The sequence below is a fragment of the Orycteropus afer genome, unplaced genomic scaffold (assembly GCF_000298275.1).
Source record: "Orycteropus afer afer isolate SDZICR_OR568_19922 unplaced genomic scaffold, OryAfe1.0 scaffold00037, whole genome shotgun sequence".
Taxonomy (NCBI): domain Eukaryota; kingdom Metazoa; phylum Chordata; class Mammalia; order Tubulidentata; family Orycteropodidae; genus Orycteropus; species Orycteropus afer.
The window spans coordinates 10,386,566-10,410,031 of record NW_006921624.1 but is presented as its reverse complement, the minus strand read 5'-3'; the positions used below and the strand labels follow the sequence as shown (position 1 = coordinate 10,410,031).

General features: G+C 44.7%; 1 protein-coding gene across 1 annotated transcript in view; it reads left to right on the top strand.

The window, feature by feature from the left end:
• Positions 1 to 23,466, top strand: part of PAPPA (pappalysin 1) — a 298,174-nt gene that overhangs the window by 219,054 nt on the left and 55,654 nt on the right. Inside the window, exons 11-15 of the mRNA XM_007936757.2 lie at positions 2,378 to 2,491; positions 3,606 to 3,741; positions 6,410 to 6,623; positions 17,449 to 17,617; positions 20,111 to 20,294. Of these exons, the coding sequence (XP_007934948.2) occupies positions 2,378 to 2,491; positions 3,606 to 3,741; positions 6,410 to 6,623; positions 17,449 to 17,617; positions 20,111 to 20,294 (817 nt within the window). The remainder of the gene's footprint in view (positions 1 to 2,377; positions 2,492 to 3,605; positions 3,742 to 6,409; positions 6,624 to 17,448; positions 17,618 to 20,110; positions 20,295 to 23,466) is intronic.

Sequence of the window (23,466 nt, the reverse complement as noted above, 5' to 3'; positions counted from 1 at the left end):
AATAGTGCTGCGATGAACATCGGCGTGCATATATCTGTTCTTGTTATGGCTCTCACTTCTTTAGGGTATATACCTAGTAATGGGATGGCTGGGTTCTTTCTCCCTTTTTTTAAAATTTCATAAAATTACGTGGAATAATGTAAACCAATTGTCATATTTACCTCAAGTCTGTTTTTGTAAGACAACATACTGCAGATAAGACTGAAATCACATTTCTTCCCTACTCCCTGCAGTACCATCTCCCTTCTTTTCACCAAGAGGCGACTATTACCTGGAATTTGATGTTTACTTTTTCACTCCATTTTTAATTTTTCCCACTCATCTGTATGAATCCCTATGCAATACTGTATAGTTTTGCTTTGTGTGATTTTTATAAATTGCTTCATAGTGAACTTGTCCATTTGCACCTTTTTTTTTTTTTCCACACTCCATGTTATGTTTTTGAGGTTTTTTTTCTGTGTTGATGTCTATGAACTCACCAGTATGGCTCCAATTTAGATTGGCTGGGGCCCATACGCAACTAGTGCTTAAATATTTTTAGCATATTCCCTGGATATGAGTCTAGTTCATTTCTCTGATTTACTCTATAGAATTTTATCATTTGAGTTTTTCATATTTCATGCATCTCTCTCGAACACACAAACGTGTAACGTGTACACAATCCCCATCTGCTGCTACTATGGATGTCACTGGAACGAGCATCCTCGGTTCTTGTGTAGAGTTTTTCCATCTCCCTCCCTTCCTCCTTTCCTCCCACCCTTCGTTCCTCCTTCCCTCCCTCCACATCTCCCTCCCTCCACCTTTTTCATGTTTATGTGTGTGGACGTGTGTGTTTTGTTAAGTCTGGTTGAGATTACATTATCTCCTTCCCTGCCACCCCCCTTACTGAAAGCTCTTGAGAGCTCTTCAGGTCAGTCTTGCTTTTTCAGATGAGTAGACTGAGACCCAGAGATGTATCCCAAATTCACAGGGAAGTTTTGAGAGAGGGGACACATCAGGGGTCAGAGGGAAAGTACTAATTTGAGACAAACTTCTGCCAAAGTTCCAACCAATCTGAAAAATAACTCAGCTGTTCCTATTTCTTTCCACCATAGCTCTTTTCTTACTTAGTTTACAATTGTATATGCATATGTGATTGCTTCATTAATATCTGTACACATTGCCAACTCTAAATTCCTTAGCATCTGCCTTGTGCACCATTTAGTCCCAGAGTACTTGGCCAATAGTAGACAGTCAGTAAATATTTTTTGAATAAATGAATGAACCAATGAATGCATGTGGGTATGCAGCAAACTCTGAAGTTTGAAGAATTCTACTTGTGTACACATGACCCCTCTTTCAACATCTATTAAAAGGTGATATACCCATTGGTATATCTAACATTGAGAATAAATGTCTATACACACACACACACGCACACACACACAGGAGCTCTGGTAGCATAGTGCCTAAGGCACTTGACTGCTAATCAGAAGGCTAGTGGTTCAAATCCACCAGCCACTCCTCGGAAGGAAGATGGGGCAATCTACTTCTGTAGTGATACTGCCTCGGAAACCCAAAGAGGGGTCGCTATGAGTCAGGTCTGACTCCATGGCACATAACAACACAACAACAACATATACACACACACACATATGAAGAGACAGCTGATTTTCTCTGGTGACAGGCAAACCAATGCTCATAAGTCACAGTCTTTATTGAGAATATAACTCTGAACACAATTTACAGATTAGTTCCTAACTGGTAGTCTTGGCATCAAGACTCTGTGAAATCCAACCCCTGAAATCACCTTTTCCTAACTAAAAAACACCAATCTCACTGCCATTGAGTCAATTCTGACTCATAGTGACCCTCATTCAGGTTTTGAGGCTGTAAATCTTTACTGAAATAGATTGCCCCATCCTCCTTCTGCAGAGCAGCTAGTGAGTTTGAACCACTGACCTACTGGTTAGCAGCCAATGGCCTTATCCACTACACCACCAAAGCCACATTCCATAGATTCTAATAATTCCAGGCAGTTTAACACAACCTTGTCAATCTGAGTTTGTGCCTTTGCTTCTGTTCCCTTTGCCTGCTCTCCCCCCCATCTCCATCCTGTTCTTTCAGGCCCAACTCAAATGCCAACTCCTCCAGGATGTGTCCCTTTTGGAATTTCTCCCTGTCACCCCTACCACCAACATTATTTATTTATTCCTTCCCAATACTGAGGATTACCTATTCTACATCTATACATCAGAATGTGTAGATGTGTTTATCCCTGTATCCTCTTCTGGTACCAAGAGCAAAATAGGTGAATAGTAAGGGTCTGTCAAATCGAATTGAATTGAACTTCGTAGACCCATCAAAACATTGTTTTTTTGCCTTTATCTGTTCCCAGGTGTGTCGAACCAAGGTGATAGACCTCAGTGAAGACATTTCCCGGCATGCCTGGTACCCTTGCACCATCAGCTACCCATACTCCCAGATGGCTCAGACCACGTTCTGGCTCCGGGTAAGCCAAAGCTCTGAGAGCCTTGGGATATCCAGCACTGGTCCCAGGAAGCACGGACTTAAATGGCCTTCTCTCAGGATGGTTGGTCTACCTACCTAGGATGTTGATTATAAGGATAGGGAACAAAAAACTTAGCAGTAACATGCTTCCTGATCTTTGGTATCCACTCACTCTCATCTTGGCAAACAGTATTGATACAATTTTGCTTTTTGAAGACATTTTCAAATTGTCTCCTCCTCCTTGAAGTTTTTACTGATCCATATGGAGTCACTGGGTACACAAGCAGTTAAATATTCAGCTACTAACCAAAAGTTTGGTGGTTTGAATTCACCCAGAGACACCTCAGAAGAAAGGCCTGGTGATCTATTTCTGAAAGATCACAGCCCCTGAAAACCCAATGGAGTAAGGTTCCACTCTGACACACATGAAGTTGCCATGAGTCGGAATCCACTCGACAGTAACTGGCTTTATAGAGAGAAGTGATTATTTTCTTGCTCTAGTCTTGCACACATTGGGTCATCTGTTTGTCTTATGAGCTCTTGTCACATAATATTACATAGCTGACTATGGGTCCATCTTCCTGACTAAAGATTGTGGGTTGTTTTGAACTTTGATATGTGTATCTCTGACTTTCAGCTCCACAGTGCCCAGAAATACAAAGGTCATGATTTATTTAACTCGGTGTCCCGTATAGAGACTAACATGGAGAAGTGATCAATAATAATGACCATTTAAATATGTATCAGGCCCCGTACCAGACACTTTACTCCCATTATCTTATGATAATACCTTACAATAGCCTTATGATCCTGTGATATATCTCTTTCTATCTGCCATTTACAGATGAGGAAACTTAGGCCCAAAGAGTCATCCATCCACTCAATGTAATGGTTAGAAAGGGGCAGAGCCAAGACTCAAATAGCTTTTCTGACCTCAGAGTCTGTGCTGTTAACTGTTAGGTCTCATTGCCTCCCCATCCCCATCTTGGGCTCCTGAGGAATAGCCCAGTTCTTGAAATGGAAGATTCTCCTCGATTCCCCTGCCTGCGCTGTGGCTGCCTCCCCACCACGTGACTTAGCATGCGAGTGAGCCCTCTGTGTCTTCTGCATTTCAGGCATATTTTTCTCAGCCAATGGTTGCTGCTGCTGTCATTGTCCACCTGGTGACCGATGGGACATATTATGGGGACCAAAAGCAGGAGACTATCAGCATCCAGCTGCTTGATACCAAAGGTCAAAGCCACGACCTAGGTAGGCATATTCTCTTTGGCTTGACATTGTTGTTGTTGTTGTTATGTGCCGTCGAGTCGGCCCCAACTCATAGCGACCCCTCCTTGGGTTTCCGAGGCAGTATCACTACGGAAGTAGGCTTGACATACTCTAGACAAATAAAGAGCTCTGGTGGCATAGTGCCTAAGCCATTGGACTGCTAACTAGAAGGCTGGCAGTTCAAACCCACCAGCCACTCCGTGGAAGGAAGACGGGGCAATCTACTTTCATAAAGATTTACTACTTCAGAAACCCAGTAGGGTTTCTGCTATGCTATGAGGCAGAATCGACTCAATGGCAGTGGGTTTACTCTGGGAAGCTACTCTCATGTCTGTCTCATGGGTGGTTGTGAGGGTCAGCTTAGAAGAGGATAGCTTCTCCTGTTCTTCTTCTTCCTTCTCTATTTGGTATTTTGGCTGGCCTCAAATCAGGATGTGATTGTGTATCTGGAGAAGCCTGGATCTGACATATATGGGGACCAGGGTCCCATGTCAAAGCTCACTTTTGCCAGAGACCTTTAACCTCAGGCATTCCACATGCCCAAGCAGGGGCCATTTCACCATTGTATGGATCAGGACACAGAGACCCAGAGAGAGGAATTGACAGCCCTCAGGGCACATAGTCAGTTGAGACAGAGTGGTGAGGTTTTGGGGTTCATAACTCTTTGCTTTTTACACTGTACCCAGAGGCACCTGTGAAGGCCCCAGAGCAGCAACTGGGCCTCCAGGACAACCTCCAGAGAAGTTCCCAGTGACAGTAGCAATAAGAAAAGTCAGGGCAGGAGTGGGAAAGTCAGTGAGAGATCAGGTCCTACCTAGTGAGGGGCTGCCTTGAGAACTGGCCAAGTAGGAGAACAAGGGCCTGAACTGGCACGTACACCATCCGTGTGCCCACCTGTATCATGGTATAGAGGAAATTGTCTAGATTCTGGAGCTGACAGCCAAGGTGTGAATCTAGCCCCCGCCTCTTGCTCAACAGGACAACCTGAGCACTTTCCTCAACACCTCCCTTGGAGCTTCACTTTCCTTATATTCATAGATGGGACAAGGATGCCCACAGCGCAGGCAGTGTGAGATTTAAATGAGATATTATTTGATTGATATTTTGGTAACTATAGACCTGGCATGAAGATATCCTCATTCCCCTTTCCATTTCCAGTTTACCCTCAAATGCTCTGAGAAGCCATCCAGGTGGTTGGAATTGTAGCCCAGCCCTGCCCTTGAGGCCCTGACTCTCTGCATAGCCAGCTTGCTTCAAAGCTGTGCCCACACCATTCCACAGCCAGCTTATTTCAAAGGAAGTAGGATGCAAGCAGGCAAGAGGTCATGTCAGGGTCAGGTACAAGCCAAGGGAGCAAGCAGGGTTTTTTTTTTTTTGTCTGTTTTGTTTTTATGTTTATTTATTTAGTTAGTTTTAAAGGCAAGGGGGAACAGATTAATAAGTAAGGGAAAGAAAATCCCTCTGGACTTATCTGGATTCCAGGGAAGTTTCCCTAAGTGAGAAGCAAATATTTTCATAGTTGTGCTCGTATGCTCATTGTGCAAAGGACTCCAAGGAGAGGTTGTGCAGCAGAGTGGGGGAAAGTCCGGTTCCATGGGAGCCCCTGGAATCGTGCTGCTTGATGTCTGAGGCTTCCATGTTTCTTTGTTGTGCCTCTTCAGTGTGCCTGTCTCCTGTCTTCAGCATCCTGGTGGCCTCCCTTTGGGGACTTTACAGATCTAAGAAACCAGAGCACAAGAAGGGTCCTGCTGGCCTCTAACTTCACACTTTCACAAGTGCCAGCTTGCCTGCATAGCAAGCCTGACAAGATAATCCTAGTTTATAGATGTAGAAACTGAGTTTTGGGGGCCAGTGGGAGTCTATTAATTACTAAGTGGCTGAATCCGGATTAGAACTGATGTCCAACTACCACCAAAGTTGATTTTCTTTGCACTAACTCCATCCCACGACATCCATCATTTCCTCCCCTCTCCCTCTACTTGATATGTCTTTTCTCTGCATCTCTCCCTTCTTTCTCCAAGTCTAGGAACCTGTTGCCTGTACTAGGAGGAATTGTGGGCTTTTGAGTGATGCCAGTTTGGATTCTGCTTTGACTTTGTACTACTGCCAGCCTATGTCCCTCAGAGCAAACCCCTTCCTGCCCATGATTCTTCCTCTTCTCTGTAGACTGAGTATAGGGGTCCTTAGGTTGTAGGGTTGCTGAGAGGCTCACAGAAAACGGATGTGAGCAGACTTTCTACCCAGAGAAAGCCCTATTGCTGTGCATCATTTCCGTCTTGTTCATGACTGACCAGGCAGGCAGCCTGGAAACTAGCAACTCAGACCCTCATGCCCCCAATGCGGGAGGTGAGGGGCAGTGGTGCTTGGCTAAGGGGTGGCCATTTGTGGGAGGGAGGGGGCTGTGGGCACTAGGTGAAGGGAAAGCTTAGGGGGCAGGGAGGCTGGGGGATTGGAGAGATTTGGAACCAAGGAAAAAAAGCTAGACAAAGAAACTTTCAATCAAACTCAAAATCCCCACTGGCCGTCCCAATGGTGCTTTTGTGCAGTGACATGAAAGGGTCTGGGGGCTTCGGGAAGGGCCCATTGGGGAGGGCGTGACTGGCCTTGACTAATGAGCCTGGCCCCTCGGCCCCTCTGTCTCCTCTGACAGGCCTCCATGTCCTGAGCTGCAGGAACAATCCCCTGATTATCCCTGTGGTCCATGACCTCAGCCAGCCCTTCTACCACAGCCAGGCGGTGCGTGTGAGCTTCAGCTCACCCCTCGTCGCCATCTCGGGGGTGGCCCTCCGCTCCTTCGACAACTTTGACCCTGTCACCCTGAGCAGCTGCCAGAGAGGGGAGACCTACAGCCCTGCCGAGCAGAGGTAAGGCATCCCCATCTGGGACCTGGGGGCCTGCTCTTCCTGGGTCATTTCATAGCCAAGTGAAGATGGTACAGATCTGAAGCTGGGTAGTCATTTGTGTCACTGTAAAAAGTCTGTGTGTTTTTTCCTTCTCCACCTTTCTGCCTCTGGCTGGCTCTGCCTTTGGGGCTGGAAGCCCACAGCCCTCCAGATTTTGGGAGTCAGAGAGAGAAGTAAGGATGTGTGGTAGAAAGAGAACCTCCCAGACATGGAATTGAGTCTCAGAGCTCACAATGGCTTGCAGGGGGATTGGGGAACACTGGCTTCCCACTCTGAGCCTCAATGTCCACATCTTATTAAAGAGAGGATAGATGGATTTACTCTCTTTAGGATCTAAAGTTCTAGAATATTCTGCTTCCTAAGTGGCACAGGTAGGAGGCATAACCTTCATAATTATGGGGAAGGGGGTGTGGGTGGGAAGGAAGGGACTGGTACTTGCTTCATCCCTGTTCACCATGCATTTCAGTGCCAGGGGAAATCTGCCTTCTCCAAGCCTGGCTCCCAAGAGCTCCCAGTGGTCTAGGAGTCTGCCTTTCTAAATTTAGCTGCACAGCACAAGACTCCATCAATGGTTTTGACCTGTCATCGGTTAATTCTTCTTGTTTGGCGCTAAAAGACAGTGGTGCTTCCCAGAAAGAATATAAACTTTGGGGTCACTCTTCCTTGACTTTGAATCTTCATATTGCCATTGCTTAACTGCATGTCCTTGGACAAGTCACTTCACTTTTCCAAGTCCCAGTTTTCTATTTTGGAATAAAGGGATAATAACATCTATCTCACAGGTGATTTATAAGGTTGACTGTCCCACCAGAGAGGAAAGTGTTCTTGTAGACTCTTGGGCACCATGTGAAGATTTCTTTGCTCTTACTAAGACTATTGATACCTGTTTCTGATGATGGTGGTGGTGCTTTTCTGCACAGAATTCTGTGTGAACTTCCTAAAGTTAGAGCTGGATGAAGCCTCAGACATCCTCTGTTGTTGTTGTTATGTGCCATCGAGTCAGACCTGACTCATAGTGACCCCTCCTTGGGTTCCCGAGGCAGTATCTCTATAGAAGTAGATTGCCCAACCTTCCTTCTGAGGAGTGGCTGGTGAGTTTGAACTGCCAGCCTTCTGGTTAGCAGTCAAGTGCCTTAGACACTACTCTACATCCCAAGTGCCTAAATGTCTGTGCTACATCTAGGATTCCAGGGCCCAGAAAGGGGAAAGACTGGTCCAGGGTTGCACAGCATCTCACAATGTTTGTTTAAGGAGATTCAGAAGAGAAAAAATTGTAACCTCCCTTCAGAGTAAGGCCATTTGAATGGGAATTCAGCCCTGCCCATTGCACCTGGGGGCAAAGAGGGGAAAGAGGCATTGGGGGAGGGGGGCCACCAGCCTTTCCCACGCCCCTGCTACCACAGAGGATACAAAGGTGGTTGCAAAATCCAAATTGTTTTGCACCCACTGTCTCTGGCCACTGTTGTGCAAAGTCTGTCGCAATCGTTCCAAGGCAAAAAGAGCTCCTTAAATATCACTCATTGTTATATTTCACCCTAAGAGGGCTTTTTCATCCCTGGTTCTCTGGGCTCTATAAAAATAAGTTAATGCTCAGAACTCAGGGAAACAGTGTCAATGGAAAATGCAAATCCATCAGACCTTTTCCTCAACACTTTCCTATCCTTCACCAGCCCTCCTGGCTATATACAAGTTGACTGAGACTAGCGATGTCCTCTTTGATTACTAATTAATTTCTAACAGTTCCTGTGCCCTGAGTAAACAGTAAGAAGTCTCTCACCTCTGAAATAAGTCCACCAATAAATATCTCTTGAGGTCTTTGACTGGTTGTAGGAGGACTGCTGAACTGGGCAAAGTGTTGGGTGACTATGGGTCAGTCACGCCTATCTGAGACTCAGTTTCCCCATCCATGTACCATGACTTTGGATTGAATGTTCTCCATGGTTTCTTCCAGTTCTAACAGTCTGTGGTTCCCAAGAGCTAGGAGGGGTGGGAGGGAAGGAGAAGGGGCCAAAATCTGTTAAGCCCCTAACAGGGCATTATCTTATTTATTACCACAGCAGACCTGTAAGGCAAGGCTCAGGGAAGCAGAGTGAGGGTATCAAGGTCACCCAGGTAGTGAGAGGCAACGCTCTGCTTTGTTTGACCCTAAAAGCCATGGTCTGTCTTCCAGAGCCAGACACAGCAAGGAGAGAAGAGGGACTTTTCACAACCACTCACATGTAAGCCTTTAGTCAGTGAAGCTCTCAGGGAAGTGACGTATGCATAGCCATGGGTTTTGGCTGGCCAGACCTTGAGCTTGGACCAAGCTAGGACAGGCCGCCCTGAATGCCCCTGGGGAAAGGCCCACAGCTGCTCTTGGGTTGCCGAAGAGGCATTTAACCAAACAAGCAGGACTTGCAAACGTGCAAATGTATTAAAACAAACAAGCCAAGAGGAGAGGACAGGAAAATAAGCAACAACAGGAAAAGCCATGGATTATTTTTCTACATTCTCAAAACACCAAGGTAAATAGCATCACATTTTACAGCACACAGTGGAGATGGTTGTAGCAGAAACATCCTGGTTTACCTCCAGCTGTTTTGCAGGTAGGGAAGGTGTTGTTGCTCCCCTCCCCTTCCTTGCACTCCCACCCACACCCCTTCTTCTGCTCTCTCCACTCCCTCCCTTCTCCTCCCCCTCCATTCTCTTTCTGGCTCTCTCTCCTCCTCCCTCTCTCTCACTCCCTCCCCTCCATCTCCTCCTTCTCCCCTTCTCCCTCTCTTCTTTTCTCCTCAATTTCCTTCTTTTCTCCTAAGAGCAGCGTAATTCCTAGTGGGCCACTATGGGAGAAGCATCGCTACACCAAAATCAATTCACGTGGTGTGAGGTGTTCTGTAGATCCAAGGGGCTCCATTCCCTGTCCAATACTTGGCAGGAATTCAGAGGCCCCAAAAAACAGAATCACGTTTCAAATGAGAGGTCCAGTTGTAGAAATCTGGCCCAATCCTAGCTCAACACAGAGTTAGAAGGGCTAAGGATTGGGGGCCATAGTGGTTGAGGGGTAGAGTGGTTAAGAGGCTTCTTTCATGAGAAAATCCACAGCCTTTTTGTTGAAGGTCCAATGTTTCTATCATACACACATATACACACATCATTCCACCTTGCAGTTCTGAACAATTAAACAGTTTATTATGTATTATACATACATATTATGTATTATACATATTATTATACGTTAAAACAAAATGTCCCTCCCTTCCTTTCTTCCCCTCCTTCCTACCTCTCTTCCCTTTCCCTCCCTCCGTCCCTTCCTAATTTCCTTTATTCCTTCCTCGCTTACTTCTTTTCCCTTTGTTCCACCCTTTCATTTTCTGCCATCTCTTTCTTCCTCTATCAAACCCTTCTCACTTTCTACATGCTATTCCATCCAGCGAGGCAGTTGTCTCATAGCTAACTTTTAGAAACCCTGTTTTGAAGGGAAACCAATTCTTCATGTGGCTGGAATAACTCCTTCAGCTGGAATAACTCCTTCAGCTGGGTGGACTTAGGCTATGGTTTTGGGGTACCTATAGTCTGGAGCCCAGCACTTCTAGAGTCTGTGAACTTTTAGGACTTCAGATGTGGAAAATTTCATTGCATGGGTATGTAGGAATTTATCCTTTTCCTTATTGAGAGAAATAGAAGTGGTTTCCACTTTATTGACATGATCCTTCTTGTGTATCTTGCATGTGTCTAGTTGTTTCTCTGGGACTGCCTCCCAAACTCATTCATGTCATGTCATACATATTGTTGTTGTTGTTAGGTGCATTGAATCAGCTCCAACTCATTGTGACCCTGTGTACAACAGAACAAAACACTACCTGGTTGTGCATCATTGTCACAATCCTTGCTATACTTGAGCACAACATTGCAGCCACTGTGTGAATCCATAGAAAATAATGTTTGTGTGGTCCATTGAGTTAAATGGAAGAAATTTGGAGCCCAGAATGAGGCTACTCATGGCCAAAGACCAAGAGCCTCAGGTTGCTGCCCGTGACCCCTCCCACCTTCCCCAGCCTTCAAAGGGATCAACACCTCTCAGCTCATCCTTGGCAATCTCTGATCTGAGGGATGTACCTGCAAATGGAAGTGCAATGTCCAAGAAAGGTGCATCTTCCATTGTACTGGATACTGCCTGACTTCTCTGCCATTCTCCAGAATGCTGTTCAACCCATAACCTGTCAGTGGTCTATCTGAGTTCTTGTTGCCCCATTTCCTTGTTGGTATGTGGGATTATCACATTTCATTTCTTCCAGTCCAAAGCATTCGGAAATTACATACTTCTGTTGTCTTGTCCTCATAAAACTTTCATGTGACACATGAAACTGGGAGGACACGAAGAGATCCCCTAGTTCTTCATCTTCATTTGAGGTCAAGGTAAAAGAAGTGAGTTGCTTAAAGTCATTCAACAAGTCAGAGATAAAACCTACATTTGAATTCTGTTCTGAAGACTTTCAGAGCAAAGCTCTCTCCTCTTTATCTGCAGTTTCAAAACTGATGTCCAGTAGGCCAGAGGAGACCACAAACACTTTGGATTTATTTCCTTTCACTAATTATTTTCTTTAACTGTTGTTATTATTAGGTGCCATCGAGTCAGTTTCATAGCAACTCTATGTCCAACAGAACAAAACACTGCCCAGTCCTGTGCCAGCCTCACAGTCATTGCCATGCTCGACCCCATTGTCCATAGCCATTGTGTCAATCCAGCTCATTGAGGGTCTTACCCTTTTTCAGTGACCCTCTACTCTACCAAGCATGGTATCTTTTTCCAGGGTCTGGTCCCTCTGACAATATGACCAAAGTATGAAAGGTGAGGTCTGGCCATTCTCACTTCTAAGGAGCGTTCCGGCTGTACTTCCTCTGAGACAGATTTGTTGTTCTCCTGGCAATCCATGGTATATTCAGTATTCTTTGTCAGCACTACAACCCAATTCATCTCTGGTCTTCCTTATTCATTTTCTAGCTCTCACATGCATATGAGGCTATTGACAATACATTGGCTTAGGCCAGGCACACCTTAGTCTTCAAAGTGACATCTTTGCCTTTAACACTTTAAAGAGACCTTTTGCAGCAAATTTGCAATACATCATTTGATATCTTGACTGCTGCTTCCATGGGCATTGATTGTGGGTCAAAATAAAATGACGTCATTGACAACTTCAATCAAACATTAATATTTCAGCAGAACTTGTATTTTAAAAATGGAAAGTTTCCCTCTTCTTAAGGAAGTCAAGAAATTTGAAAACACAAGGCCCTCAGACCCACTAGGCCACCTCTCGCTGTAGAGTTTCACTGCTGCTACAATGGCTGGACACATATGTTCCAAGTGGGCACATTCCTCTCAGCCCGCCTTGCCTTGTAGATGGTCTGCTTGGTCCCTGCAAGCTGCTGACTTCGCATCCCTGCTCTACAGAATCCTACCTAAATTGTCCTGTCACACCACTGGCTCCTAGAATTCAAAGGTCGAAGTGTCTTTGCAGACCACTGGCCCCCAAAACCTTCTTTCCAGACAGAAAAAAATGAGCTCCTATTGTGATAACTCTCAGCCTCACTTCCCAAGTGATCTTTTAGTGTTAATGCCAACAGTATTCTTTTCCCTTCATTTTCCAGCTTGGAGCATACTGTCTTTTTTGTTGTCCCCATCTGAACAGCCCGGAATGACTTATAAACAACCTGTCTGTCATTATCTCCCCTTCTGCATGGCATAATTGCAGCTAAGTAGCAAACCACAGGAGTTCAAGCCATGAGTCAAGGGGCAGAACCAGGAAAATAACCCTCACCAGCCTTTTTAACTTCTGACTTTCTCTATCTTTTCCCAAGTGAAACAAACAAACAAACAAAAACATTGCCATCAAGTTGATTCTACTCATAGCAGCCCTATAGGACAGAGTAGAACTGTCCCATAGGGTTTCCAAGGCTGTAATCTTTACAAAAGCAGATTTCCACGTCTTTCTCCCACCTTTTGGTTAGCAGCTCAGTGCTTAGCCAACTGAACCAGCCAGGCTTCTTCCCCAGTTCAAGTACTCCCCTGTTATTCTCTGTTATATGTGACTGGAGTCCATTTGAATTGACAGTGGGGCAGCTGTTGGGAAGCTGATAATCTGATAGTATAAGGGACTACTTGCAAAGGAACCTTCAGTCTGTGAGTAAATACCTTTTTGAAACACAGAAGAAAAGAAAATGCAAAAATAACTGATTAGCACTGCGTGTGTGTGTGGGGTGTGTGTGTGTGGGGGGAGGTGTCTTCACCTTAGCCCAGGTGTAAGAATTTGATCAATAAAATGATCTGTGTCCATATCCCCATGGCGCTGGTCAACCACTTTCCTCACATCAGAGAAGTGTCTTGATTTATTTCTTCCTTTGCCATGTTTAGTTGACTGTCCATAAATTAAACCCTTCTCTTTCTCTGAAGCTAAATACTTTTATTTTGTTTTGTTTTGATTTTTGTTTTTGTGTTTCAGAAATGACAGGGCTGTGTCAGAGAGTTATTTGGGAGAGGCAGTTGGGGTAATGTTTATCATTTTTGGACAATGTATTCATACAACACTTTTCAGCCAGCAAAGGAAAGAGCAGGGACTTAGGGGACAGACAGGCAGACTGATCTGCATTTCTGTTCTGTCCAAGCTGAGTGACTGTGAGCAAGCGATTTAAACTCTCCCAGCCCAAGTGTTCTCCTCTTGAAAATGGGAATGATAACATGTCCAGGTGTTATTGTGGGGATCCTGTAAGGTGATGTAGGTGGCCAACACCTGGTACATATTACCATATTTTAATGCAAATAAAGGCATGTAATATTGTTTTGTGCAAACAACACAACCTTCCCTGCATTAATGTCCTCTGCCTGTTTTTGTGAAAAAACATGGTACTTCCCTTATCCTTTTTCTTCCTGTTTTCAAGCCAGCAAGTCAGGTGCTGAAAATACAGGGCTGCCTCTTTCCCCTAAAGTGTGTTTTGCAAGACACTAATCCTAAGAAATGCCTCATGAAAAAAGTTTGGACAATATGTGCACCTTAGTTCCCTCTAGAAATTCACAATATGCATGAGAATATTCCCGGTTCTGAGAAACCCTATAGTAAAGACAGCTGAGTGATCTCATTAATCCACTGCTACCCATGCCCACTTGACTATGGACCTGTTTTCAGGTAACTCACATGAACATTCTATGGGAAACTATAGGGAACACTGGGCTAATCAATTACCTAATCATTACCAGGGAATATTTTCTTTTCATAGCAAAAGATCCAGAGTCGAGAGACCACCTTCTCATGCAGCTTCACTTTACAAAACATTTTCTCATACACTGGCCTTTCTGTTCTAAAAACACAACAAGCTGCATTCCTGCCCCCAGGACTTTGCACTCGCTTGTTCTTCACTCTGCCTGGGGCTCTCTCTGCCCAAAAGCCTTCTATGGCTGATCTCTTCATTTCATCTAGTTCAGATGTCCCTTCCTTATAGCAGCTTCCCTAGGCCCCTCTATGGAAAGTATTCTGACCCCATGAAGATCACCTGTATGATTTTACCTTGTTTTAGTGCTTTGACTGCATGTATCTCTACCTAAAATGGTTTTATTTATTACTTGTATGTGCTGCATGTCTTCACGCCTCACACATACAGAATGACAGGAACCTTGTATTCCCTGTCCATTGCTGTATCCCCAGTGTTTTCCACAGCACAGGTATCCCAGTCAAGGTCTGTTGAATAGATGAATGACTGACTTCTCATTTCACCCTGTTGATGATCCTGAGAGAGAAATCATATTACTGTTTCCACTTTACAGATGAGGAAACTGAGCCTCAGGTTGTTACATAACTTCCTGGGGTCAAATGTCTGATGAATGACAGAACTGAGGCTGAAACCTGACTTTGCTGGATCGCTAAGCCTTATTTCTGGGAAATAAAGTTTTTCAGTTTATCCTTTTCAAAGGAAGAACAACATCCAGGTGCACAGACAACAGGAAAGGGCCCACTTTGACCTTAAAAGGAGCTCTGGTGGCGTAGTTCCTGAGACATTTGACTGTTAACCAGAAGCCTGGCAGTTCAAACCCACCAGCCGCTCCTCAGAAGGAATCTACTTCTGTAGAGATACTGCCTCAGAAACCCAAGGAGGGGTCGCTATGAGTTGGATCCGATTCAATAGCAGTGCATTGTGTTGCATTGTTGTTGACCTTAAAAATCATCTTTTCCGAGGGCTTCTGGGGCTCCCTGGGTTGTCACAGAATGGGAGCACAGGTGCCTTCTGGGAGTGCAAAGTGAGAATGGCCAAACTTTAAGGCATAGGTCAGAAGACGAGCTTGGAAGCTGGTAGCTTGCAGAGTAAATCTGTTTAAATTGGAACCATGTGGCTTTTTCCCCAGTGCTTACACAACGTGAACAGATGCATTGTTTGGTGTCAAAGCCCTTGCATTGACTCCGAAGTTCCAGCCTCTTCTAGGTCTCCACATGGCGCAATGCTGAGCTTGTCAGGCGCAGGAAGAAGAGGGAGAGTTGGAATATCTCAAGAACTGTTACTAAACCCGTGTTGTCTGGCATTTCAGAAGGGGCGGAGTGGAGAGTGCAAAGCCCACATTAATGCTGGTCTGAGACTTAAATGAAATGTTTGTCTTTTTGTGCGTATTTTAAAATGTAAATTTTTGTTTCTGATAAGTTTTGGAGGCTTTTAGCTCCCCAGCCCCACACTCTTTATTTCTCACTGTACTTTTAACAAGTGGCAGGACATGGAGGGAATATCCAAGGTTCTTGGAGAATCTTGAAACTGGTACTAAGAAAAAAATGGGCAATGTCTTCTTAAGCTAATTGGGCTTACTAGATAGAAACAGGAAAATAAAATCCTTGAGTCTCTGGATTGCAAATTTAGCCATCTTCATCTTGCATGTATTTACTATATGCAAGGTGCTGGGTGAGACACAGTTAGAGAGACAAATTATAGAATGGTTCCTTGGAAGCTTTCAATGTTAGGAAACATCTCCACCTCTAGAAAATGCTTAAGAGTTATTTCAAGACACTGCCACCACGTGTTTATTACTATGCAGGAGACATCCGAGAAAGCCTTCGTTGTGCAGTGGTTTAAGCGTTCAGCTGCTAACCAGAAAATCAGTGGTTCAAACCCACCAGCCACTCCACAGGACCAAGATGTGGCAGTCTGCTTCTGTGAAGATTTACAGCCTTAGAAACTCTATGGGGGCAATTCTACTCAGTCCTATAGAGTCACAAAGAGTCAGAATCGACTCAGCTGTAGTGGGTTGTTTTTTTTCTTTAAAGGAAATATCTACTATGCAAGGCATTCTTATTGGCAATGTGAGATACACAAAACTGAAATAGGCATAATTTCTATCCTCAAGGAAGTTTAATGTAGGAGTGTGACATTAACAATGAGAACTTCGGAGTCTCACATCTGGGTGGGAATTACTGCTCTGCCACGAACTACCTATGCACACTTAAACAGGTAACCTGAGCTTGCTTAGCCCCACTTTTTCCAACTGTAAAATGAATAACACTTAGCTCATAGGGTTGTTGTGAGGATGGAGTGAGCTCATGTATATAAGCAAGCAGTGAATAGTAACTAATGTTAATGAGTGTCTGCATAACTGTAATATAAGGGAAAAGAGCATCCAAGCACAGGGAACACATTTCTGTTTGCATTCATAAGGATAGCATACATTCCAGAACATGGTAGTTACCAGGACCTGTGTTTTCCATACATGAAGCATGAAGCAACATCATTAGAGGGAGGAGAGTAGACTACTGTGCCAACTTATAGTTTATAAAGAATTTCCATGTCTCTCACCTCAGTTGAGTTTCATGGCTCCAAGATGGCAAGATTTGAGAGTATACTGATGCCCAGAGAAGCACCTTGCCCAAGGTCACAAAGCTTCTAGGTCACAAAGCTGAGATTTGTTGACAGCATTTGTGGTTATTGTTACTTGCTGTGTGAAGTTGGCTCTGATTCTTGGTACCCCATGTATAACAGAAGGGCACATTGCATAGTCCTGTGCCATCTTCTCGATTACTGCTATGCTCCAGTCCATTGTTGGCGCCATTGTGTGTTTGGCAGTGCCTTCCAGACCAGGGGGCTTGTTCTATATATTGGATAACATCCTGTTGTAATTGTAGGGTTTATATTGACTAATTTTCAGAAGTAGATCTCTAGGCTTTTCTTCCTAATCTGTCTTAGTCCAAAACTTCCACTGAAACCTGTCCACCATGAGTGGCCTCACTGGCATCTGAAACACTGTTGGCATAGCTTCCAGCATCATAGCAATGCACAAGCCACCACAGTATGACCAAGTGACAGATGGGTGGTGGTCTCATGACATTAGCTACCATTCTTTGGGTGCTTAATATACATTAGGAATTCTGCTATGTGCTTTTCCTGAAGTATCTAATTTAATTTTCACAACATTCCTTGTGACATCCATATCTGTCATAAAATATAGAGAGGCTTTCATTCAACCTAATGCCTAGCAGAGAGGAACTGTTATCATCACGATCTCATTTTCACATATGCAAAAACTGAGGGCCTGAAAGGATTGAAGGTTGATAGCATGCTAACTTGTTAAATTGTAAGATTTAATCCCTGGTTTGTTCTCTTAATAATAAACTTTAAGTACTGCTTTCAGAGTCTTCTTCACCCAAGCCAGTTCCCTCCTATTTCTCAATCTGAGCCCTCTGAAGTTTTGGAGAGGGACGCCATTAGCATTACTAGTTCAGTTGGAGTGCAGGTGTCCTACTGAGGAAACTCCCTCTTACCTTCTTGTTTCTTTCCTCCCCAGCTGTGTGCACTTAGCCTGTGAGGTGACTGACTGCCCAGAGCTGGCTGTGGACAACGCCTCTCTTAACTGCTCCAGCAATGACCGCTACCATGGTGCCCAGTGTACCGTGAGCTGCCGGACAGGCTACGTGCTCCAGATACAGCGGGATGATGAGCTGATCAAGACTCAGGTGTGTGCAGGTGCTGGGCTCCAAACCCCATGTGCAGCCAAGGAAAGGCTGACCAGTTGTTGATCCTATTCTCTACTAAATCCTACCAGCACTACTACTATGTTGCCACATAGTAGAGGCTAATAAATATTTTAGAGTGACTGTGTAGATGGATGGATGGGTGACTGGGTGGCTGGGTGGCTGGTTAGATAGATGGATAGCTAGCTAGCTAGCTAGCTAGATCTGGACTTTCTAAGACAATGTTGCCTGTGCAGAGTGGTATTCCACACAATATGTATGAGTCTGTGTATATTTTGGAATAAAACCCTTAGAGTCAGAACTGTGCCACAATGGAATGGACAGCTTTACGAAGAGGTGAGCCCTTTGTCAATGAGGCATTCACTCACTGCAAAGCATCTGTTCCCTGTGAACTAGACACTACTAGGCCCTGTTGTTGTTGTTGTTGTTGTTATGTGCCGTCAAGCCGGACCTGACTCATAGCGACCCCTCCTTGGGTTTCCAAGGCGGTATCACTATGGAAGTAGATTGTCCAACCTTCCTTCTGAGGAGTGGCTGGTGAGTTTGAACCACCAGCCTTTTGGTTAGCAGTCAGGTGCCTTAGGCACTACGCTACCAGAGCTCCCAACTAGGCCCTAGAGAAAAGAATGTCACCAAAACATTAGGAGGAGGGATAAAGCAATTAATGAGTAATGACCTCACCATATGATAAACACTGTCAAGTGAAGTGAAGGATTCTAAGTTCAGGGAGACTCCAAAAAAGCTGCCTGGAAGAAGTAGCATGAAACTCAGAACTAGATAGATAGGCAAAGGAGTGTGTGTTGGGACGAGTGAAGAGGGGAGAGGGAAAGAACACACAGACACAGATATTATTTTGTGAGAGAGAGCTCCTGCAGCCAGAGAATTTCCTTTCCCTGGCATCATTCATGAGGTGAGGCTGGAAGAGTCCACTCCAGGAGAGCCCATCAGACTGGTCAGGAAGTTTGGAGTTTATTTTAAGGACAATAGGGAGCTGTTGACAGAAATGACATAGTCAGATCATGGTTGATAAAAGGTCTTCTGGCCGTACACTTGTGGATGGATTGCAAGTCAGCAGTAAAACTGGAAGTAGGGAGTCCCCTCAGGAGGTCATCAAAGGTGTTCACGGAAGAGGGAATAGGTCCTGAGCAAGTATGGTGTCAATGAGTGAATTTGAGAGATGTGGCTGAATGTTACTTCAGCCAGAAGTTGTCATGAAGTCTCAGGTGGGACATGGAGCAGTGGAACAAGATAATAGTTTAAGGGCCCTTCAAGCCCTGAGGTTTTAAGATTCCAGAGCTCTGTCATTAGATGCAGCCTTCTCTGGGCCCCAGCCAGCAGACTTTGCCTCCACGCTACCAAGCATACAAGGCACATTCCTTGTTGGGAATGCCTATCTGTACACAGTTTCTGGGCTTGAATAGCTTCCCATTTGGGAGCTCTGGGGCCCTTGATTGCTCTCCTTAGACACCTACTGCCGTGCATCAGACACAGCAGGTCTGAACTCCTATGGAAACAATTAGGCTGCTTTGGCAGTGAGGAACCTCTACTCCCTTTGATGTGTGCTTCAGAGGAGAAAAACGTCTTGTGCTTTTAAAATCCCAGATCAACATTTGGCATCCCCTGTCCCCTGGGATTTGGCGGTCTCCTCCTTGAATGGAAGCCTCTAGGCTGTTGATGACTGTCCCTCCCTTGGCTCCATAGTGTGGCCTCACCCTCCCACCCACGCAGCACTGTCATCTAGTTCAGTGCACATCCCTGTCTCCGCTTTCACTTTTTCCAGTCTTGTTCCTTCTTCATTTCTGCCTTTCTTGACTACTGAGCCATCAAACTCAGAGCAGGGAGAAGCCCTTCAAGCAGTCCTTGACTTCAAGCTACCCATTTAGTTGTGGGAGAAGTCACACAAGGAAGGGACTTACCCATGGTCTCACCGCACAGAGGACAAGCATCCAGGTCTCCTGTATCCCACGGTGATGCTCATTCTGTGCCAAACACTACAAATGGCTTGTGTAACCTCCTCCAGAGCCAAGAACAAATATGAAGATACAAAGTGCCCTACAGCCATGCCATACTTCAGAGTCTCTTTGTTGAAAGAAACCTTCATGCTCTGTGAATTTTTTGGGTGTCAAGATTCTCATCAATAAAATGGAAGTAATAATCTGGAAAACTTTGTAGTTTATAGTTGAGAATTTATGGATAGCAGTTGGGAGCATAGACTGTGGGTTCAGTTTCTCCTTAGCCTCTTTTCAGCTGAGTAACTTGGGGCTAATTATGCAATGTCTCTCAGACTCAGATTCCACATCTGTAAATGGGAATGCATACAATTATTGGGATCGTTAAAAATAAACCAACTGAAGTTAAGCATTGGTGTCCTGGGGCCCAGACAAGACCCTAGGCCACAGCCTGGGGAACAAGGGCATGTCGCCACATCTGAGCTTCAGTATACCACCCCTCATTGTGCTCTTCTCTGCCTTTCAGACAGGATCCAGTGTCACAGTGACCTGCACCGAGGGCAAGTGGAACAAGCAGGTAGCCTGTGAACCAGTGGACTGTGGCATCCCAGACCAGCACCATGTGTATGCTGCCTCCTTCTCCTGCCTTGAGGGCACCACATTCGGCAGCAAATGCTCCTTCCAGTGCCGTCACCCTGCACAGTTGAAAGGTATAGGAGTTCTTTAACTTGACTGGGCTTTCTTCCTTTGTGGGAAGTGAAGAGGCTGCTTCCAGGCCTTCCTTCTGGGTCCCAAATACTGTGTTAGATGGGGTTTTATCTGTGCTCCTGATGTTTTTCCACCAAGTGTGTATATGGAAAGTGCCCTGCTGTGCAGCTAAGAAAACAGTGAATGTGGGTAGAGAAGAGAGTGATATCGCCTTCCATGACCCTTACAAATGTTGGAGGAAAGAAAGAAGGAGACAAAGAAAATGAATTGAGAGTAACATTTGGAATTGATGCAGCTAGTTCTCTGTGCATATTTAGGGTCCAGTAAGCTTAAGAGGAAAGTGTTAATATTATTCCCTTTTTTCGCAGAGGAGGTAATTGAACCTCAGAGAGTTTAAAGAACTTAGTGAATGGTGGAGTCCATATTGGAAGCCAAGTCTTTCTCCAGAGCTAACTGCTACCCCTTAGGAAGAGCTAGATGGGGAGAGAGGCACCAAGTAGACAAGAAACATTTAATGGTATCTTCTTGGGATAGGCACTAGAAATAGGGCTGAATAAAACATAGTCTGGCATGTTGGAGAAGAGGCTAAATTTTGGCGATGAGTAAGAAGCTGGCCTGGGAATCCTAGATTGTCTGGACTGGCACTGTCCTTAGAGCTCATCAAGACTAACTGGATTATTGGAAAGGTAGGAAACTGAGGTCCAGTGAGAGGGAGAAACTTGTACAAAATCACACAGCAAGGTTGGCTGCATTATCAGAATGAATGCTTCTAATTTCTAGTTGCGTGTTAGAATCTGACATTATACACCATTCTTAGAGGTGCCAGGTCCCTCTCCTTAGCTTGATTTATCATGTGCAACATTGCTCCTCTGTCAAATACCAAAAATACATCTCACTTGAGATGAGGACCTTAGAGTCCATCATTCTATAGGGTGTGCATGAGTGGGCTTCTGAAGGGTAGGCAGAGATCTGTAGATGTGGCATCGTGCCTAAGGCATTTGACTGCTAACCAGAAGGCTGGCAGTTCAAAACCACCAGCCACTGCTTGGAACGAAGGCTGGGCAACCTACTTCCATAGTGATACCTCCTTGGAAACCCAATGAGGGGTCGCTGGAAATCGGATCCAACTCGATGGCAGTGAATTTGGTTTGCTTGGTTGGATATAATACTGCATATAATGAGTTTTGAGCATTTTGGGAATTAGAGAGACCAATAATTTCATCAAATTCCCAAATGGACCCCAAGGTGGGACCCCATGACTACAAAAGTTTAGGAACTCATACTGGACTCCGAGTGTAGAGTGCAGTGGCTGTGTCTAGCCCATTTCATGTTCTTCTATCAGCAAACACAGGCCTTGGAACATAATAAGATTCAATAAAATATATTGACTGGCTGGATAGGGATAGATGAATTGATGAGAGAAAGAAATACCTAGTAAATGTTTATTTAAAAAAATCAATGGAAGACCTGGCAATGCCATTAAACTGCCCCCTCAAAGAAAGAAAGAAAACATTTCTAATATACATCCCTTGAGTCCCCTCATTTTTAACCCATGGAAATTTGAATAAAAAGCTTTGAACATTTCACTTGAGTGCACTAAGGATTTAGATTGGAAGGAGATGGCATGACCAGTGGAAAGGCCATCTGAGTCCTTCTCTCAGCCTCATTTGCCCAGACATAGGGTGTATTAATAACTCCAGACTAGGAAATCACACTTCTCTCAATCAGAGGCCCTTGGGAAAGAGAGGTGTATAAATTAGCATTGATTATCACAGTCCTCATTGTGGCTAATAATAATTCTTAATCAAAGTGATTCAGACCCTTCTGCCGTTGCTTCTCTGCTGACTGTGGGGGAGTGGATCCCTGCTGTGTAGATGATGCCCCAGGAGGACAATCATTGTATTAATTGTTGTTGATCCCAACTCTGCTCTTCTTTAAGAATACGAGTTGCCACATTTACCCACTAGGACCAATTGGCATTTCAGGACCACCTGAGTCCTCAGCTCCATCTGGTGCACAAATTTCAGGTTTGAGGCTTTTGCCTGAATGTGATGGGGCAAGGACCTGGTAAAACCCTTGCTAGTGCTTAAGGCATTTGGCCCCCACCAGAAGGTCAGTGATTTGAACCCACCAGCCACTCCACAGGAGAAAGATGAGACAGTCTGCTTCCATAAAGATGTACATCTTTGGAAGCACTATGGGGCAGTTCTACTCTGTCCTAGAGGGTCGCTAGGTTGGAATTGACTTGATGGCAGTGGGTTTTATTTATTTATTTAAAACACTCTCTTGAGCTTGTTAATGTGACTTCCTTTGCCTCCCTTCTCAAACCAGGAGGTAAAGAGGTGATCAAAACAACATTTTTAATCCCTTAATTATTCCATTTGCTTCCCTTTCTACCCTCCCAGTCTTCAATTTCCCTTTCCCTGCAGCACAGGTTAAGCTATGGAATCAAACAGACTGAGGTCCCATTCCTAGCATTCTCCCTTAACCACTGTTTGGTGTTAAAACAAATAAACAAAAACTCACTGCCATTGAGTCAATTCTGACTCATAGTGACCTCTATTTGGTTTCCAAGGCTGTAAATCCTTACTGAAGCAGACTGCCTCATCTTTCTCCCAAGGAGAGGCTGGTGGGTTCAAACCACTGACCTTTTGGTTAGCAGCCAAATGCCTTAACCACTGCACCACCAGAGCTCTATGAGCCTCAATATCCTCATTTGTAAAGTAGGCTTACATGTGCACACACAGAAGGGTTGGTTGAAGATTAAGAGAAGTGACCAATATAAACCCAAAGCCAGAGTAAGCACATAGTAAATACTTATTTTCTCTAAGGGGTGCCCTTCTTAGGACCTGTGTGATCGTTGGTCACCCAGTCACTGATCTTCTTGCTGCATGGAGGCCTTGGTGCTGCGTGGAGATTTACTCCATCCTCCGTGCTCCTCTCACACCCATGGAGGTCAGTGCCATTGGAAGCAGAGTAACCAGATGGTAGCCACATACTTCCTTGCCCTTTGCATTCTAGGTGAACTTTTCTTGAGTCTCCCAATTTGCACTTGAATTATAAGCCCTCATCAAGATATGCAAATGTCCTGACAACTCACAGCCTCAGAGCCAAGTCAGCCAGGATTCTTAATCAAATGAGTGCTATAAGCATTTCAAAACTGATAAGTATTTC